Source organism: Bos indicus, chromosome 3, assembly GCF_029378745.1.
Source record: "Bos indicus isolate NIAB-ARS_2022 breed Sahiwal x Tharparkar chromosome 3, NIAB-ARS_B.indTharparkar_mat_pri_1.0, whole genome shotgun sequence".
Taxonomy (NCBI): Eukaryota; Metazoa; Chordata; class Mammalia; order Artiodactyla; family Bovidae; genus Bos; species Bos indicus.
In genome coordinates, this window is record NC_091762.1 from 50,440,502 (window position 1) to 50,462,506 (window position 22,005).

Genomic DNA, 22,005 nt, shown 5'->3' on the forward strand with positions numbered 1-22,005 from the left:
CCCTATCTGAACTCACCCTTCTGCTCTCTCCCACATACTTGTTGCCTATTGGCTCCTCATCATTTTTCAGATCTCTGTCAACATTTTTTCCACAGGGAAACCATTCCTAGTGCTAAGTTGGGTTTTTATGTCACTATCACTTTAAAAGAATGTTGTTTCTCTCAGTCACAGTACTTACTGCTTTGGGTGACTATTTGACTAACAGCTATCCTTTCCACCATGCCTGTTTTTGCTCACATTATATCCTTAGGGCTCAGCTCAACAACCAATCAAGTTGTTGAATTAAATAAATGAATAATAACTGACACCTGTGCCATTCATTTAACGTCACCTGATGGCAGGTATTATTTTACAAATGTTAAAGTTTTGTGGTTTTTAATATGCATCATCATTCTAGATATCAAGAAAAGTTTAAAACAGGTAGATGTCACGTCAGATTCTGCCACTTGAGAAAACTCAAAATGGCCTCAGCTCTATCCTCCAACTGCCAAGCTTTAGAATGCAGTTATGATTGGGTAAATTAGATCCATGAGAAGCACTACAAAAAGGGGGAGGGGGCTTTGGAGTCACACAAACCTTTAGCTTTGCATGACAAAGGTTAACCTTTCTTATACTAGTTTCAACTTCTATAAAATGAAAATACTACCACTTACATCATAGAGCTGGCATGAAAATAAAAGAATATCAGAATGCCTGGCACACAGACATGTTCCAAATTTTAAGGTCCTCTCTCTCCTAAGTTTAACTCTTTAAAAAAGTCATTTGGCCAGAATTACAGAAAATTGCTTAAAATCTCTTACTTATTTATTACTTAACACTTTCCTTTAAAATGACTTGTGAAAATAATAGAGCAAGATAAAATAATTTTAAGAGATGGAAAAAATGAAGACAAGATAATAGGAATGAATTTGTAAACAGAATGCAAACAAAAAACCCTACATATTTGCTAACAATAAACCAGAAATGTGATAGTTTTCTAGCCATACGTTCAAAGTGAGAAATGTGAAACAGTCATAGGAAACAGTTTCTATACAATAAAAAGCTTGAGAAAAACTTCTCCCATGAGCCTCATAGAGGATGCACTATAAAGCAGTGGGTACTATTCTAAAAGTCCTTATGGTAAACTGACAAATTATTGAAAGTGAAAGTTGGTCAGTCATATCTGACGCTTTGTGACCCCATGGACTATACAGTCCATGGAATTCTCCAGACCAGAATACTAGAGTGGGTAGCCTTTCCCTTCTTCAGCAGAACTTCCCAACCTAGGGATCAAACCCAGGTCTCCCGCATTGCAGGCAGATTCTTTACCAGCTGATCCACCAGGGAAGCCCAAGAATACTGGAGTACGTAGCCTATCCCTTCTCCAGCAGATCTTTCCAACCCAGGAATTGAACTGGGGTCTCCTGCATTGCAGGCGGATTCTTTAAAAACTGAGCTATCAGGGAAGCCCAAATTTTTGAAAGCAAATTATTAGGACCTACAAAAAATAACCTCTCTGCATATACACTGATGGCTGGCTTCTCAACAAAGCAATTTGATAAAGACAGTGAGTATAACATTGATCATAAAGAATGAAAGTTCTAAATACAAGTATCAGAATTCATATCCTAGTTCTGCCATTTACTACAAAGCGGTTTTAGACAGAACACCTTAACCTCTGAGTCCCCAAAAGATACACTGCCTCAAATATATGAAAGAAAGAAAAGAAAGTGAAGTCGCTCAGTTGTGTTCGACTCTTTGTGACCTCATAGACTGTAGCCCACCAGGCTCCTCCATCCATGGATTTTCTAGGCAGAGTATTGGAGTGGGTTGCCATTTCCTTCTCCAGAGGATCTTCCCAACCCAGGGATCGAATCCAGGTCTTCCACATTGTAGGTAGACGCTTTACCATCTGAGCCACCGGGGAACAGTATCTTCCCAGCATCACAACTAAATTATTTTCTCAATATAGTACTAATGCCATCAATACTGGTTTTTGTTTATATTTTTACTAATACTACCATAGCAAATTAAAATGAACATTAAATTTAAAATTTAACTGAGTTTAACAGACATTTCTCTAAAAATATACAAATGCACAATAAGCACATGAAAAGTTCCTCAATACCATTTGTCATAAGGTAAAAACAAAACCACAATGAGATACCACTTCATATCCAAAATCAAAAGGTCAGCTGATAAGTTTTGGCAAGGATAAGGATATGAAGAATATTGCTTGTGGGAATGTAAAATACAAAACAGTGTGAGATGCCTCAAACAGTTAAACAGTTACCATATAACTCAGGGATTCCATTCTTAAGTATATGCCCAAGAGAAAGTATATATCCACACAAAAACTTAGCCACAAATTTCAAAGCAGCAGTATTCACAACAGCCGAAAACAGAAACACCCCATATATCCATTAACCGCAGAAATGGATAAATAAAATGTGGTATATGCATAAAATGGAATAGTATTTAGTAATTAAAAAAAAATAATGAATTACTGATTTGTGTAATAAACACTGATGAACCTTGAAAATATTCTTATTGAAAAATGTCTGTCACAAATGACCATAAATTGTATGATTCCATTTATAAATATTATGAACATATTAAATGTCAAGAATAAGCAAATTTTTAGAGAAAGAAAGTACATTAGTGGTTTCCTAAAGCTGGTGGTAGGGGAGAGGGAGATACAGAGAGTGATTCCTAACGGGTACTGACTTTCTTCTTAGGGCAACTGAAAAGTCACAGAAGAAAAGATCAGTGGTCACCAGTTAGGGAGGAAGGAGATATGAAGAACAGCACAGATGATTTTTAGGGCAGTGATATTACTCTGTATGATATAATTATGTTGGCTACATGTTATTATACATTTTCCTAAACCCACAGAATGCACAACACCAAGTGTGAACCCTAACGTAAACTATGAACTTTGGGTATTAATGATATGTCAGTGTAGGTTCATCAAGTGTAACAAATGAACCACTCTGGTGGAAGATGTTGAAAATGCGGGAGGCTAGGCATATGTAGGGGTAGGTAGCATATGGGAGATATCTCAATTTGGCTGTGAGCCTAAAACTGCTCTTTAAAAAGTTTATTAAAAAATCAGTGGTTGGGATAGGGAAGGATGAACAGGTACAGCACAGGGGGTGGGAGTTGGAAAGGTTTGTTGTTGTCACTGGCAAGGGGATGAAGAAATTATTTTTTACTGTAGTAAAATACTCAAAACTTATTATCTTAAATTAGCATCTTAAAAATATACAATTCAGTGATATTAAGTACATTTATACTGTTGTGCAACCATCACCAGAATTCTCTTCATCTTCAAAACTGAAACTCTACACCCATTAAACAGCAACCACCACTCTACTTTTTCTCTATGAATTTGACTAGGCACCTCAAATATATGGAATCATACAGTATTTGCCTTTTTATGACTGGTTTATTTCACTTGGGTTTCCAACTGAGCCCACACAAATATTTCACTGATAGCACAACATGTTCAAGGTTCATCAATGTTTTGTAGCTATGTCAGCATTGCCTTCCTTTTTGAGGCTAATAACATTTCATTGTATGTATACCCCATTTTGCTTTTACATTTATCTGCTGATGAATACATGGGTTCCTTCTACATCCTGGCTACTGTGAATAGATGTATGCATATCTCTTCAAGACCCTGCTTTCAATTCTTTTGGGTATATACCCAAAAATGGAATTGCTGAATCATATGGTAATTCTATGGTTAATTCCTGAGGAACTGCCATACTGTTTTTCACAGTGGCTGCACCATCTTACATTCCTACCAATAGTGCACAAGGGTTCTAATTTCTTCACATCCTCACCAACACTTATTATTTTTTGTTGTTTTAATAGCAGCCTTCCTCATAGGGATAAGATAGGCCACAGGGGAGTAAGACATAAAACTTTTCTGCATGATTCTTGGAATGGTGAATACATGACACTATATATTTCTCAAAACCTACAGAACTTCACAGAACAAAAAAAGAACCTTAAAATCATTGAGAAAGTCAAAGAATCCCAGGAAAGAACGCAGATTGTAATAAGAGAACCTAAATGAATTACAAATGTATGAAACTATCTCACTGAGGATGAGGGGAATGGTGCTGAACTAAGTAACTTTGAAAATGAATAATGTATAAAACTAAAGGGAAAAGGAAAACTGCACATATGTACTATACTTTAGCTGATAAAGTTGATTCCCAGAGGGCTATGGGCTAACAACTCCAATATTGCTATACATATACAGTGAAAAGGAACAAGCAAACGGATGCAGCCAAATAAGAGTTGTTAAAGAATTTACAGATAAACAAAGGGAACAGGCTAGAAGAATACATGTGGTAATGGATTACAGTTGGAGATATCAGGAAGAATTCATATTTAACTTAATATACAGACAGAGATGGTTAGCATAAAGAAATACTCATAAATACGTGTATATACATAGGTTAGTATACACATATATTTCTGTTTTATCAGCTGAGACTAAAACAAATAAAATACCAGTAACAATGAGCTCATCTAGCATCCATATATTGTTTTCTTTCTTTTCTTTACAACATTTAGCTTATTAGTTACAATCAAATATTTAAAATTGCATATTATATACAATAACATTGATTTAGAGATATTGCTTTCTTCACTTACACCATATATTGTTTTCTAATACCGTTCTCCAATAAAAGGAACAGGGGCTCTTTACAGAAATGGCTGATTCTAGGACTGGGGCAAGAAATATGCAAGATGAATCTGTACCATTTTGTAGTCCCAGAAAGTAAGGAAGTACTCTTAAAAAAATCCTTATTGATGGATATGTGTTACAGTAATCAACTGAAAGATTTCCCATTGACCAAAACTGGACCAATCTGAGTAAAAGAATAAATGAAGAACTGGATTATAACTCAAAGCATAAATATCCTTGAGTCCATACTGATATAAATAAATGATTGAATAAATTAATTAATGGGAGATAAGAAGCAAATCTTCCATGCAGAAGAATTCCAAATAAATTATGTAGACACTCCACCCTAAAAAGGGGAAGCCTAACTTCTCTCTCTTTAAGGGTGGGCTACCCTTACTGCAGAAAGTGAAAAGGAACTAAAAAGCCTCTTGATGAACGTGAAAGAGGAGAGTGAAAAAGTTGGCTGAAAGTTCAACATTCAGAAAACGAAGATCATGGCATCCGGTCCCATCACTTCATAGCAAATAGATGGGGAAACAGTGGAAACAGTGTCAGACTTTATTTTTGGGGCTCCAAAATCACTGCAGATGGTGATTGCAGCCATGAAATTAAAAGACGCTTACTCCTTGGAAGCCAAGTTATGACCAACCTAGATAGCATATTGAAAAGCAGAGACATTACTTTGCCAACAAAGGTCCGTCTAGTCAAGGCTATGGTTTTTCCAGTGGTCATGTATGGATGTGAGAGTTGGACTGTGAAGAAAGCTGAGCACCAAAGAATTGATGCTTTTGAACTGTGGTGTTGGAGAAGACTCTTGAGAGTCCCTCGGACTGCAAGGAGATCCAACCAGTCCATTCTAAAGGAGATCAGTTCTGGGTGTTCTTTGGAAGGACTGATGCTAAAGCTGAAACTCCAGTACTTTGGCCACCTCATGTGAAGAGCTGACTCACTGGAAAAGACTGATGCTGGGAGGGATTGGGGGCAGGAGGAGAAGGGGACGACAGAGGATGAGATGGCTGGATGGCATCACCGACTCTATGGACATGAGTTTGAATGAACTCCAGAAGTTGGTGATGGACAGGGAAGCCTGGCGTGCTGCAATTCACGGGGTTGCAAAGAGTCAGACACGACTGAGCGACTAAACTGATCCATAGTGACTTCCTTTCAAAGAGTACAAGAAGGAAGGTGGGAGGAATCACTTTACAGTGGAGAAACCTGACAAACACTACTTCAGCCAGGAGACTGAGATCAGTATCAATAATGATAAATCTTGTTGATAATATATACCCTTTCATCCTATGAAAATGGCACATGATCATCCTCCCCAAAACCAGTAATCCCAGTCTGACCATGACTAAAAAAGCAAATTCCCAAAGAAAGGCATCCTACAATTTTACCTGACTAAAATGGTAGCTCAGATGGTAAAGAAGCTGCCTGAAATGCAGGAGACCCCCCAGATTCCTGGATGGAGAAGATGCCCTGGAGAAGAGAATCGCAACTCCCTCCAAAGAGGAGCCTGTCAGGCTACAAATCATGGGGTCACAAAGATTCGGACTCGGCTGTCAACTTTCACTTTCAGTACTCCTCTAAACTCTCAAGCGGATCAAAAACAGGAAAGTCCAAGAAAATGTCACAGACAAGAAATGCCTAAGGAGACATGGCAATTAAATGTAACGTGGAACAGAAAAATAAATTAGGTAAAAACTAAAGAAATTTGAATAAACTAAGCACTTTAGTTAATAATAATGCATCAATATTGGTTCATTAACTGTAACAAATGTACCATTCTAATACATGAATTTCAAGAAAAAAAATTTTTTTAAGTAACTGCCACTAACCCCACTGACTGATGGCCTCTTACTCTGCAAACAGTTTTATAGTTTGGCATTGTATCCAGGTGACCAAGAGACCTGGGAAATTACCAGAGATCTTCACTATTTCCAAGATCCAGGAAAACTTTTCACTCACAAATAAACTTGTAGACTCCTACTTCAGCACCCTTTCCTCAGTCCCTGCAGTGCCTTTACTCAGTCTGAGGACAGGTCATTTCACTATGCCCTGCCCATCAACTGTGGATACTTGCTCAAAACATTCGTCTGTTCTAGCAAGAGATGTCCGCAGGGCACAGTGTGCCGATCAAGAAGCAGCCACTGGACTGCAATGAAGAAATTTAAGTCCTTCACCCACCAGGTCTCTTAAAATGATGGTGGGCTGTGTTAGACCCCTTAAGAATTCACCTCTAAAATATCTGCTGTCACTTACACAGCTGCCTTTTATTAACTCCCATGCTATTATTCAACTATGTATGTATCTACAAATATATATACGTAGCTGGATATAGATGTGTATCTATGAAGCCATCATTAACTCCTTAGGGACAGAGACTATAAATTCTGTGTTTTGGGTTGCCTTATACTCTTTCTAATAGAATCCTAATTCTATCCAGGTGGCAATTTACCCAGCTTTGGACACTGAAACCTAAGGGGAAGTTTGCTGCAGGGTTTCTGAAAGTATATGCCTTCCTGATAAAGAGGCAGACATAGCTGATGTTCCTCTTTTCTTTTTCTATTTTTCCTTTCTTTTTCTTTTGGTCTTAATAGCAGACATGATGGTTGGAGCTACAACCATTGCGATGTACTCATCGCAATCCTAAGGAAAAGTCCAAAGCAGCTGCACAGATGCTAACTGACAGTGTTAAGTTTATAAACCCATGCCAGTGACTGCCTACCTCCAAATTGCTTGTCATATAAGACAAACTATTTAAGCACCTACCAGTAAAAAGAGGAATTAAATCAAGCTGTGGCTCCCAACACCATCAACAGCAATGATAAATATGACATCAAAAGAAAGACTATAGTTAACCTCCAGCACTGTCACAACAGGACTGGAAAAGAGAAACAGTATCTGAACAAGCCCAAGGTAAACTATAAAACAAAATCCTTTAAAAGACTTTTAACAGCCCAAACCCTAAACTTAGGGCATTATCAGAGCTCAGTATGTCCTAATCTTAACAGACATCTTTCCAGGGTCCTAAGATCACAAAATATGTAAGTCTGTTAATGAACCCCTGGCTTTCATGGTGGTCCACTGGTTAAGAATCCACCTTGCAATGCAGGGGACACCGGTTTGATCTCTGATCCAATAAGATCCCACACACTGCAGGGCAACTATGCCCATGTGCCACAACTACTGAGTCTGCTCTGAAGCCAGCAACTGCAACTATCGAGCCCACATGCCATGGCCACTGAAGGCCACACGCCCTAGAGCCCATGCTCTGCAAAAAGAAGCCACCGCAATGAAAAGCGCAGCCCACACACTCCATCTAGAGAGTAACCTCTGCTCTCTGCAACTAGAGAAAGCCCACAGGCAGCAACCAAAAAAAAGGGGAAAAAAGCAATAAGGAAGCTTTGGATATTATGCAAGGATAATAAAACTAAACACAATAAAATAAAATCCTATCTTTAATATTCACAAATAACTAAGTTAAGATATTGCTCCAAGATGCAAGAAGAAGATGCTATTTTAAAAGTACATTCAGGGAAGTCCCCTGGTGGTCTAGCGGTTAGGATTTGGTGCTTTCACTGCCATGGCCTAAGTTCTAACCCTGATTTGGAACCTAAAGTCCCACAAGCTGCACAGTGTGGCAAAAAAAAAAAAATTCAGAAAACAAGCAAAAAACAACAAAAAGTAGCTCTTGGAAATTAAAAACGTAATAGCAAAAATTAAAAACTCAACCTAAGAATTTCCAGTTTCCAATAGTGGCAGGCTTGGTTATTTGAAGCATCTATGACTATTTCACTGGATAAAATCTTTAAAATATGGATAAAATCTATTTCAAAAATTTTAAAGCACCAAGACAAGTCAAGATAATAAGGAATTACAAAGTCACAAGTGAAGTAAAATTAGAATCCAGAAAGGGAAAAAGGCACATACCACCTATTTTGCCTTAAGGATATTTGCCAATCCTGAAAATCAGGATTTTTGTTTTAGTAACAATACAAGAAATGTTGGGAGAAATATCAATAACCTCAGATATGCAGATGACACCACCCTTATGGCAGAAAGTGAAAAGGAACTCAAAAGCCTCTTGATGAAAGTGAAAGAGAAGAGTGAAAAAGTTGGCTTAAAGCTCAACATTCAGAAAACGAAGATCATGGCATCCGGTCCCATCACTTCATGGCAAATAGATGGGGAAACAGTGGAAACAGTGTCAGACTTTATTTTGGGGGGCTCCAAAATCACTGCAGATGGAGACTGCAGCCATGAAATTAAAAGACGCTTACTCCTTGGAAGGAAAGTTATGACCAACCTAGATAGCATATTCAAAAGCAGAGACATTACTTTGCCAACAAAGGTCCGTCTAGTCAAGGCTATGGTTTTTCCAGGGGTCATGTATGGATGTGAGAGTTGGACTGTGAAGAAAGCTGAGCGCCAAAGAATTGATGCTTTTGAACTGTGGTGTTGGAGAAGACTGTTGGGAGTCCCTTGGACTGCAAGGAGATCCAACCAGTCCATTCTAAAGGAGATCAGTCCTGGGTGTTCTTTAGAAGGAATGATGCTAAAGCTGAAACTCCAATACTTTGGCCACCTCATGTGAAGAGTTGACTCATTGAAAAAGACTCTGATGCTGAGAGGGATTGGGGGCAGGAGGAGAAGGGGACGACAGAGGATGAGATGGCTGGATGGCATCACCGACTCGATGGACATGAGTTTGGGTAAATTCGGGGAATTGGTGATGGACAGGGAGGCCTGGCGTGCTGTGATTCATGGGGTCGCAAAGAGTGGGACACGACTGAGTGACTAAACTGAACTGAACCTTACGAGAGATATGGAGACAAAAATCAAAATCCGACAGCAACACAAAGGAATTTCAAGCCCTGAACTTGGTTTAAGGTGGTCCCAGAGTATTAAAAAGCAGAGACATTACTTTTCAACAAAGGTCCCTGTAGTCAAAGCTATGGTTTTTCCAGTAGTCATGTATGGATGTGAGAGGTGGACTATAAAGAAGGCTGAGTGCTGAAGAATTTATTGATGCTTTTGAACTGTGATGTTGGAGAAGACTCTTGAAAGTCCCTTGTTGGAGAAGACTCTTGAAAGTCCCTTGAACTGCAATATCAAACCAGTTAATCCTAAAGGAAACCAACTCTTAATATTCACTGAAAGGACTGATGGCTGAAACTGAAGCTCCAATACTTTGGCCACCTGATGAGAAGAGCCGACTCATCAGAAAAGATCCTGATGCTGGGAAAGATTGAAGGCAAGAGAAGGGGATGACAGAGGACCAGATGGTTGGATGGCATCTCTGATTCAATGGACATGAGTCTGAGCAAGCTATAGGAGATGGTGAAGGACAGGGAAGCCTGGCGTGCTGCAGTCCATGGGGTCGCAAACAGTTGGATGTGACCGAGCAACTGAACAACAGACTAGGAGTGACCCCAGGCACATGGCAGAAGAAAATACAAAGCTTATACATACAATGGGAGTATGCAACATTCTTTACTATTTGCTGCTGCTCCTGCTAAGTCGCTTCAGTCGTGTCCGACTCTGTGTGACCCATAGACAGCAGCCCACCAGGCTCCCCCGTCCCTGGGATTCTCCAGGCAAGAACACTGGAGTGGGTTGCCATTTCCTTCTCCAATGCATGGAAGTGAAAAGTCAAAGTGAAGTCGCTCAGTCGTGTCTGACTCTTGGTGACTCCATGGACTGCAGCCTACCAGGCTCCTCCGTCCATGGGATTTTCCAGGCAAGAGTACTGGAGTGGGGTGCCATTGTTACTAGTAAATGTTAATAGTAAAGAATGTTGGTCTAAGTCAACATCTAACATCTTAGATGGTCTAAGTCCAGAAAATTATTCAAAAGCAATGGTTTCTTTGTTTATTTAAAAGCTACTTACCATAGCAGTTTCAATGATTTTTATTTTTATTATTTATAATGGAAAAAAATCTCAACTAGCCACCATTAACATTTTTTTAAAATCTATCAGAATCACCTTATAATTTCTCTACTCTGAAAATCAATCTTTTATGTTTTCCTAATTCATTTAACTCTCAGACCACTTACATTCACATTATTCATACATAATGACCCATTAATAATCAAAGCATGTAACAGACATTGTTCTCATTTTTAGAATCCAAAGGGCCGTCAAATAGGCTATATATAAGATAATCATTTGCACTCAAATAATCAAGGAAATGAGAATTCAACACCTAACTTAACTGAGAAACTTCATGTGAAAAAACAGAATTAAATTTCAAATTATAAAAAGGGCCCCTAGTATTAAACAAAAATAAGAGAAATATACATGTCGGGGGGGAAAAGCACTAAAATAACCTTCATTTTGACATGATTTGATGATAGAGTTCTTAGCAATTCACTAATTCCCTCATTCAACAAATCTTTCAGTGCTTATTACATACCTATTCCTTTTCTACAAATTCAGAATACAGCAAGAACACAAAAGGAACAAAACAGATGACTTTCATGGTCCAGAAACAACAAAATAATGGTGTGCCAAAAATAGGAAAATCTGATTCTATACATTTTTATTGTTCAACATGCAACAAATATATACAAATATTGCACATATTTCACAAGGTACTGTTTAAAGTGTGACTAGTTCTCTATCAAGAACTTATATGAACATTGCTAATATATGGAACAAGTTTGTTTCCTATAAAACAAAAACATTTTATATAATATTTTCCTACTAGTTTTTAATATACAGCAAATATGACTATGTTCCTCAAAAAGAGGATTTTTTTGTTTTTTGCTAGTCAGATGCAAATGTTTAAAGTTGAAGGTTATGAAATAAGATACTATTTGTAAGTACACACAGAAGATGCTCCATTATTACAAACCATTATTGTTCTCTTGTCCTATTTTCTGCCTTCACACAGGGGCTGATAAGAAAAAATAAGCAGAACAGGCTTTTAAAGTTTCCAGCCAAACCTATACTTTATAGATTGGGGGAAGAAGAGAGTGCTTTTCTTTTTTTTAAGATAAAAGGGAGGGGAGTGGAAATGAGTGGTTTAAGGAAGTAGCAATGAAGAGGAGACTGGCTTACTCTCCAGCCTCCACCTTATTATTGTTAGGAGAGAATAGCAGCATAAGTAAGTGTCTCCATTGACTGTCGCCCTCCTTAACTAGTAACAACAGTAATACAATGTTGAACACAACAATTTCTACTCAAAAAAAGGTAATGTAAGACATATTTATACCATTACTATTTTCCAAAGACTTGAATATGCAAGAAATAAATATAAGGGGGTAGTCCCATAAGAAAGGTAATATCCAGAATGTATACTCTAGAGGGAGGGGGTTAGGAGGAACTGGTCAACAGAGGCTATTCTGAACAGTGATATCAATATACAGGAATATTCTAGAGTTAGGAAAGTAGTATCACCTCAAAATGACTCTAATTCATAAGTCTGACATTATAAGCCTTAATAAATCTTACCATACATCGCATTTCCCTGGTGGCTCAGATGGTAAAAATCCGCCTGCAATGCTGGAGACCTGGGTTCAATCCCTGGGTTGGGAAGATCCCCTGGAGGAGGGCACGGTAACCCACTCCAATATTCTTGCCTGGAGAATCCCTATGGACAGAGGAGCCTGGCGGGCTACAGTCCATGGGGTCGCAAAGAGTCGGACACAACTGAGCGACTAAGCACACACATCACATAGTGTTTCCCCATAATAGACACTCAATCATTACTTCATTTTTTAAACCAAATTTCTACAGTACTTTCACGGCCTTTGAAAAAACAATGCAGCTCACAAGATTAGGACTTTTCTTTGTCAGCCGTTTCTAAATAAGTATACTCTAAAAAAATCTTAAGTAAAACCAAGATTTGGTCTAAACACTAGAGACTACAATGGGACCAAACTCCTTCGAGCTATAAAAATCTACATGTGGTCTATGATTTCATCAGCTATTTGGGTTTTTCTCTCCCTCTTTCAGTTTTTCTGTGATATAACTGACATGCATCACTATATAAGTTTAAGGTACAGCATAATGATTTGACTTACATAGATCACAAAATGATTACCACAGTAAGTTCAATGAACATCATCCCATACAGATACAAAATTAAAGAACTAAAAAAAATTTAACCCTTAGGATTTACTCTCTCGACAACCTTCCTATATAACGTTGTTTAGCTGTTAAGTCGTGTCCGACTCTTTTGCAACCCCAATGACTGTAGCTCTCCAGGCATTTCTGTACATGGGATTTCCCAGGTTTATAATAGCCAGGACATGGAAGCAACCTAGATGTCCATCAGCAGATGAATGGATAAGAAAGCTGTGGTACATATACACAATGGAGTATTACTCAGCCATTAAAAAGAATACATTTGAATCAGTTCTAATGAGGTGGATGAAACTGGAGCCTATTATACAGAGTGAAGTAAGCCAGAAGGAAAAACACCAATACAGTATACTAACGCATATATATGGAATTTAGAAAGATGGTAACGATAACCCTGTATACGAGACAGCAAAAGAGACACTGATGTATAGAACAGTTTTATGGACTCTGTGGGAGAGGGAGAGGGTGGGAAGATTTGGGAGAATGGCATTGAAACATGTGAAATGTCATGTATGAAACGAGATGCCAGTCCAGGTTCAATGCACGATGCTGGATGCTTGGGGCTAGTGCACTGGGACGACCCAGAGGGATGGTATGGGGAGGGAGGAGGGAGGAGGGTTCAGGATGGGGAACACATGTATACCTGTGGTGGATTCATTTTGATATTTGGCAAAACTAATACAATTATGTAAGGTTTAAAAATAAAATAAAATTAATTAAAAAAAAAAAAAAAAGAATACTGGAGTAGGTTGCCATTTCCTTCTCTGGGGGATCTTCCCAACCTAGGGACTGAACCCACGTTTCCTGCATTGGCAGGCAGATTCTTTACCACTGAGCCACTAGAGATACCTTCATATAGAATATACAATACTGTTAATTATATTTACCACATTGTACATTACATCCCTGGTACTTAAAACTAGAAGTTTATACCTTTGGACTGTCTTCATCCAATTTCCTTCCTCTCCTCCCCTACCTTCACCACGAATCTCTCTGTGAGTTTGTTTTCTAAGTGTAACTTATCTACAACACTATGTTAGTTCATTATATAACATAGTAATTCAGTATTTCTAAACATTTCTAAATGATCACCACAGCAAGTCGAGTTACCATTTCATTGGCTATTTTGGCAGTCACATCATCAGGTGAATTTACAAGAACTACCTTTAGAGGTCAGTTTTTTCCCAATCTGTAAAAACTATTAACCCAAATACTACAACTTGAGTTCATCATTTTGGCTTCAGATCATTTAGACCTTCAATTGTTAATAACTAGACCACCTAAATTTATCATCACCTACTAAGGCTTTCGGAACCATAAAAGCTTCCTCAAGGATCCAATTATTAATCAGTAATCAATACTCTCGGAGAAAGCAATGGCACCCCACTCCAGTACTCCTGCCTGGAAAATCCCATGGACGGAAGAGCCTGGTAGGCTGCAGTCCATGGGGTAGCTAAGAGTCGGATACGACTGAGTGACTTCACTTTCACTTTTATGCATTGGAGAAGGAAATGGCAACCCACTCCAGTGTTCCTGCCTGGAGAATCCCAGGGACGGGGGAGCCTGGTGGGCTGCCGTCTATGGGGTCACACAGAGTCGGACACGACTGAAGTGACTTAGCAGCACCAGTAATCAGTACTCTGGGTAATGCAATGAACTATTAATTCAAGTGGGCAAACATGTATGATCACGAACAGTCAATGTATTAGTGAAAACAAAAAGATTAACCCAGGCCCTACACTCAAGGACTCAAAAGCTTAGTTTTACACGTTTACAATGTAAGTGTTAATACAGAACTGCTACCAAAGATAGGAAGTATTAAAGGGTAAAGACTAGAAGTGTAAAATAAAGAATTCACTGAATCTATCAACCAATGCACATTTTTTAATTTCTTCCAAAAAGGTATCAAGAGCTTTGTCATACGCACCTAGCTAGAAATATGATGAACATAATGATGGCTTTCAAATTATACACTCTGAAAACTAAGGGCCAAAAATCATAGACCAGGAAACTAAGGCACAAAAAAGGTTTATGTATCCCTATAAATTAAGTCAGACATTTGAACCTACTTCCTAATTTCCAAACTAGTTCCCTCATTTCCCTAATGAGGAGAGAGCAAATTTTTTAATAAATCAGGATATGAATGTGACCTATGCAAACATTTTTTTCTATCTATATATACACTCACAATCCATACATAAACTGATTTTTTTTCTCATTGACCTTTAACTTGCTCCTCAAAAGACTAAAAAGCTATCGCCTAATAAATAAAAGATAGGACTTCTCCAATTTCTAATTTCCTTATTTGTAAAAAGGGCTAATCATTACAAAATCTATGCTTTGCAAAATTATTAATTCATATTTAGACTTCTCTATCTACCATTCTTCCTATGGCAATAAAGAAATCAACATAATAAACAATGCATTCTGAAGAAATGAATGTCACCTCTTTGAGTGATACCACCCAGAACACAGAACCCAGAACTGAGTCCCTAGCATATATTCACTACCTTACTTAAACGCCCATTTGGAACACAGGAAATCTCTTAAAGCACAATTTATTACCAGTTAACTTATATCCCCAAACAAATATCTGACACAACCAATTTAACCTATTACTATTAGTTCTGTACCCCAGAGTCAGTATTAGAATGGTTTAATTTTATAACTTTATTCTCAAGTTTAACGTAAGACTTAAGATAGCAATAAACTCCAATGAATATTATAAGAAATAAACAAGTTTGAGTGCATAACTGCTTTATCATATTTTCTTTTGTTAACAGTATGTTCTCAGTGAGGTTTAACTTTGGGACAATAATGTGATCCTACAGATGAAAATAATATTAAGAACTGATTTCTCAATTCAAATTTTCAATAGAATTTTCCCAGCCTCAAATTCCTCAATGGCAAGAGCAGGTGTTTGTTACAATCATATCAAACCACAATATCCTTATTCAAAACTGCGATTTGTAAAAATAAATAAATAAAAACAACAACAGGAAATCTACGCCTTGCCAATGCAAGACACAGGTTCAATCCCCGATTCGCCAAAATCCCACATGCAGCAGAGCAACTAAGCCCATGCTCCACAATAGCCGGAGAACAGCAATACTGAGCCCACCTGCCACAACTAAAACCGTTTGTGCCTAATTTTGAGGTACCAGAGTCTGAGTCAATCTAGTGCATGCTTTGCCAAGCACACAGGATTGGCAGAGTGGGGATACGGGTGCGGTGACAGAAGGAATCCAAATTTCTTTACCAGACCAGGAATTCAAGTATGAATGCTTCAAATAGCTTCTTTATCATTAAATCATTGTGAATATGGGTCAACCATGGAATTACATTCTTTTATTAATGTTTCCCTGACATTAATTTTGCTTGAACCTGGGGCTTCCCAGGTGAGTCCCTGGTAAAGAAACAGGTTCCATCCCTGAGTCAGAAGCAGCCCTGGAAAAGGAAATGGCAACCCACTCCAGTATTCTTGCTGGGAAATTCTATGGACAGAGGAGCCTGGCAGGCTACAGTCCATAGGGTTGAAAAGAGTCGGCTACGACTTGAACACGCACGCCACAACTATTGAAGCCCACATGCCCTAGAACCAGAGCTCCACAAGTGAAGCCACTGCAAAGAGAAGCCCCTGCTCTCTGCAACTAGAGACAGCAACAAAGACCCAGCACAGCCAAACTTAAATAAATAAATAACTGTAAAAACCCAGGAAATCTACTCAAGTTTTTCTAAGGCCTCTTCTGGTGCAAACAGTTCTCTATACCAATTTCTACTTACTTAAGGTGTAAGCATCCAGTTGATATTAGTTGATTCCATGTTATTTAATTCCTAATATTTCCCTCAAACCACTAAAAAAAACAAGTTAAAAAACCTGGATATATGAAATTTTAAGAGAAAAATTAAATTTTTTTATTTCAAAAGGATACAAAATAATTTTTAGGTATAACAGAAATTCCCACCTCCTCTATGATTTACCTTTTTAAATTGCTGAAAAACTACTCAAACGCTGAACGTAAATCACTGAATTAGGAGACAGGTAACTGCTTCTGATTGTATTATATTTTTAAATTAAAATATTTTTAAAGATCACATTTTAGTCTTCACTAAAACATTTTGCTTCTCCTTAAAATTGTTTTTTTTTTAATTGCTTTTCAACAGTGTTATACAAAGCAATTTTTTCCAGTCTAAATTAAATCTAAATAATATTCCTCCACTATTTTATTAGTTATATACTTTTTAAAGTATTCTGCTTACATTCTTCCTTCCTCTGAAACGTGGATCATATAAGCATGTAAAAATAAAAATATTTTCTAATTATAAAATTGGAAAATAAAACATGTTCATCTCCTTTAATTAGGACAAACTATAATCAATTATAGAATGTCCTATGTCAATGGAAGAGATCAATAATGCCTGAGACTCTAACCAAGTAAAAAATTAAAGCTCACATAATTTACTACACAATCCTCCCCAAAACAGGTATAATTAATTCTATCTAAGAACGTAAATGGAGGGGCCCCTGGGGTATTTTCTCTTGGGCGGTGTGTTTACAGAATGGGCAAACACTTGCTTAGAATGTTGCAGATTTCTGGGCTGGCTTAAGTTCATCAACTAGATGAACTCTAAAGTTCAATTCTAAGATTCCCAACTGTGAGTAAAACGCGAAACATAATAAACATTGTGCCCTTCAATTAACCGATCTGCCTTCACTGCCACCCTAACTGGATGCATGGAGACAAAAAACTTCTTTCTCTTGCAGGAGATACTGGTTAACAAAAGGCAAGGAAAACATGCACAGGTGGGATAAAAAGGCGGAATGGCTGAAATCAGGAGGATCTCGGGACAGCGCCCCCACGTTCGTCCCTCCGCGGCACCTGAGAAATCACTGCCCGCCACACCTCCACCCTTCCCGTGGAGGCGTCACGAGCCAATTCTCTAACCTATTACAGTCCACCCTCACCTGGCCTGACACTGGGCATTGTCTAGAATCTTCAGCGCCCAAGAAAGGCAAGTAGGAAAAAGAAAGAAAAGCGAGAGGAGGAGTGAGAATAAAGAACAACGGAAGGGAAGTAAAGCAATCGGGAAACCGCACGATCTGGGGAAAACTGGCTTCCCCGTCGATCACTCAATTTAATTCAGATCACAAAAGCCACCCCCCCTAGCTCAAGATAGCAGCCAGACGTGGCCCAGCTAGAGTCCCCGAAGCCACTCCGGTCAGAGCAACGAGACACGGAGAGGGAAATGGGCGTGTGGGCTGGGCCTGGCTGGCCAGAGGCCGGACTCCGAACAAAGCCGCCCGGCTCCCCCTACCTGGGGCTACGGCGGCGGGCGGTGCCTCGCGGCTCCCTGCGTCGCCCCGGTCCGGAGACGCCCTCGCCCCAGGGACCCTCGCCCGGGCTCTGGGCCGCGGCGAGCCCCCTCCCCGCCCGCGAACAGCGCCCCTTTGGGACAATGGGCCCCCTCCCCCGCCTCTGGGAGGGGAGGTACAAAGGCAGAGAAGCGCGGCCCGGCACGGAGCCAGGCGTCCGGAAAGTGAAGGCGAAGGAGAAGAGAGAGAAACCCAAAGGATGGCGGCGGACGCGGCAACCGGCGGGTAGCTCCCCTGGCCGTCCAATTCGCTGCCCTCAGCCCCACCGCCGCGGCAGGGGCGGGAGCGCGGACCAGCAGCCTCTCAAGCCCTGCCTTGAGGGAAGAGGGGTTCGCACACAAAGAACAGCAGTACCCCCACCCTCTGCCAGCGCCGGGGACCGCCCGACGCGCTCCGGTCGCCGACGCCTGCTCAGCCCGAGTCCCTCCGGGGCCAGGGTCCGCGCGGGCCGCCCCTCTCCCCGACTCACCCACAGCTCCGTGCCCCAGCTCATGGTGGATCCTGAGGCGACTCGAGCCGCCTGGCTGCCCGCTGTCCGTCCGTCCGTCGGCTCTGCCGTCAGTCTGCCCGACCTCCCACTGGCGGGCTCGCGGCTCGGCTGCTCAGCCTCCAAAGGTGCCGCCACCGCCGGGTTCCCCAGTGAGTGAGAAAGACGCGACTGGAGGAGCCGTCGCCGACGCCGCGTCCCCGCCTCCCGGAGCCGGCTGGGAGGGGGCCAGGGCCGAGGGGAGGCGGGACGCGGAGAGGGGAGGGGGCGGGGCGCGATGCACCCTGGGATCTGGGCGGACCGGTGCTTGCCCGCCAAGGAGGGCAGGGTCCGCTCTGACTGGAGGGTCTACGGTTCGCACAACTCTTCCTTCCCGCCCAATCTCTGTTTTCCCCTACCTCCGGGCTCGGACTGTCCCACCGCCGCCAGAGCCACTCGAATATCTGTCTCCAAAAAGGAAAGGGAGAGAAGGAAAAGTCGCCCACCGCCCTTCTCTGCCGTGTCCCCTTATATGAGGCGGCTCTTTACTGCCTCTTGCCTCCTCCGCTTGGGAGAAACCCAGACAAGGAAACCTCATCCAAATCCTTGGGTTTAGATTGTGGAGAGTTGTATTTTATTTATAAGGAAAAAAAGTCTTAATGGTTAAGGTGATCTTGGGAATCACTAAAACGTGTAGAATGTCAAATATAAATGCAACTGTGCCTCTGATTCTGGTTTTAATAATATTTCTATAAGTTCTGCCAGGAAATCATAAAAAGAAGTAGATCTTTCAGCATTCATTTGGGATTGTTGTGATGACAGGAGTCTTCCCTGATAGCTTGGTTAGGAAAGAATCCGCCTGCAATGCAGGAGACCCGGGACAGGAGATGGAAGATAATGGAAAATGTGACCGGAGGTGTGTCACCTGCAGGAAAAAAGAACTGAGTTTGCCCCTTTTCTGGAATGGGTACCTCGCGCATGGGGGTTGGATAAGAGTCAGATTCCTAACCGGTAGCTCAAAGAACCTATTCCGAACTTCGGATATCTTTCACTCAGAATATCGCAACCTTGGATGCAGGGCCACCATTTCCTTTTTTCTCTGTGGAGTTACTTCCCGGCCTTTCTGAGTAATCATTAACCGCAGTCAGCAAGTTTGACTTGTTGCTATTAGACATCAAAATACGCTCAGCAACTTCCTCACGAATGCTTGAGCATTAATTACTTGTCTCCTAATCACACACACACACACACACAGAGAGTTCAATCCAGTCACTAGTAGTAGAGCACTCCTCAGAGTGTCTTGACAGCTGAGTGTTTTTAAGTTCTCCCACTGACTAGACAGCATTTGAAACTCCTCCCCTATTATAGGGCCTGCTCAGGTGTCCCAGTCTCTTTCGCTTTAATCTTTGTTCCTGCCTAGCTGTACTTCCTCCTGGGTTTGAGGTAAATATCCTGAGCCTTCCTGACTGTCCAGCCACCACTCTTGCTAAATTGTTTGCCGCAGTTCTCTGAGTCCAGCTGGAGCATACAAATACCCTCTTCCAAGTGGGTTATGGCCAATATTTAAATGCTGAAGTGTGCTATGCAGTGAAAAGGCTGTTAAGCATTGACTAAACACTTTTCTCTTTCCAACATTTTTCTATTTATATCACCTAACACTGCTATCCACCTCTCCTCTCCCTTAAAAAAATGGTGTGCTTTCCCTTCAAAAGTAAAATAATCTACCGTTCACAATAGAGATTATCCTCAACCATACTGTTTACACACTTCCCCAACTGTACATAAAGTCTTATTTCCTAAATGAGCGTTTTTCTTCTTCCAAAATTTCTGAACAGAACTCCACACTTAGAACAATTAATTTCTCTTCAAAAAGTTAGGTTTGGGACCATCAAATTCAGAAAAAAATTTTGTTAGTCTACATTATCATAAAATACTATAGGAACATTTTGGCTAACAAACACCCAGAGGTGTTTTACACACACATATATAATCACACACAAATATATATTAGCAGCATGGCAGCTTACAAGGCTGTTGATCTTTGTCATAATCAAAATACATTGGGTACTAAATTATTTTTGTATACAAGATTTACTCTTTATGGACCCATGACCAGATAATTTGCAAGCAGTTCAAACACATCATTTTATCTCTAAAAAAGGTAAAACATAACTTTTATCATCTTGAAAGCAAAGTCTCTTTCGTATAAGAGCAATCTATTATTAATATATTCCAGATATTACCCCCAAATCATGTTTTGCATCATTAAGTGATAAAATTCTGTCAGACCAATTATATCTTTTTGCTGCTTGACCTACTTTGGGAATTCATCACCAGATAGTTTCTGTAAAACAGAAACTACATATTTTTTGAGGTAATCAACACTAAGAAGGAATCGAGGGAATAATATTCTAAATTTCTCTATATATTTTTACAGTGGAGCCAATCTACTGGTTAAACTTGAAGGGGCTCAAATTACACAAGCTTATTAGCAATTTAAAAAATTATTATACTGTCTTCCTATTTATTATGAAAAGTAACTGTCATTTAATGCATTGTATCCTCGGGCATATATTTGAACTCTACTCCATGATAAGTCATTGAACTGTTGCATTTTCTTTTGCATATTTTTATCATGTATTAATTAAAATGTAAGTCCCTTTTATAATTCTTTATGTTATAAACATTTTGCTAATGCTCTTTCAGTTTCAAATTTTCCAGGTATAAAAGGCATACAGATGGCTAACAGGTACATGAAAAGGTGCTCAACATCATTAATCATCAGAGAAATGCAAATTAAAACCACAGTGAAATATCATTTCACATCTGTCAGAATGGCTATCATCAAAAAGAACACAAATAAATGTTTATGAGGATGTGAAGAAAGGGGACCCCTCACACACTGTTAGTGGGAATGTAAATTGCTGCAGCCACTGTGGCAAACAGTGTGAAAGTTTGTCAAAAAAACTAAAAATAGAACTACCATATGACCCAACAACTTCACTCCTGGGTAAATAATCCAAAAAAAAAACAAACCCCACAAATTTGAAAAGACACATGCACCCCAAGGTTCTTAGCAGATATATATATAGATAGATAGATAGATACAGATATATATGGCGGGGGTGGGGGGGGGCTTCCTTGGTGGCTCAGCAGTAAAGAATCCTTCTGCCAATGCGGGAGACACGAGTTCAACCCCTGGGTCAGGAAGATCCCCTGGAGGAGGGCATGACAGGCCACTCCAGCATTCTTGCCTGGAAAATCCCATGGACACAGCATTCTTGCCTGGAAAATCCCATGGACAGAGAAGCCTGGCAGACTTCAGTCCGCGGCGTCGCAGAGAGTCAAGATGCGACTCAAGTGACTGAGCACATACACACAAAAATATA

General features: G+C 40.0%; 1 protein-coding gene across 3 annotated transcripts in view; it reads right to left on the reverse strand.

Annotated features, from left to right (window-relative positions):
* Positions 1–18,895, reverse strand: part of FNBP1L (formin binding protein 1 like) — a 119,461-nt gene extending 100,566 nt beyond the window's left edge. For all 3 annotated transcript variants that reach the window (XM_070786080.1, XM_070786079.1, XM_070786082.1), the window contains exon 1: positions 18,620–18,895. In XM_070786080.1, coding sequence (XP_070642181.1) covers positions 18,620–18,643 — 24 coding nt within the window. In that variant the 5' untranslated portion in view covers positions 18,644–18,895. The remainder of the gene's footprint in view (positions 1–18,619) is intronic.
* Positions 18,896–22,005: the final 3,110 nt, after the last annotated feature.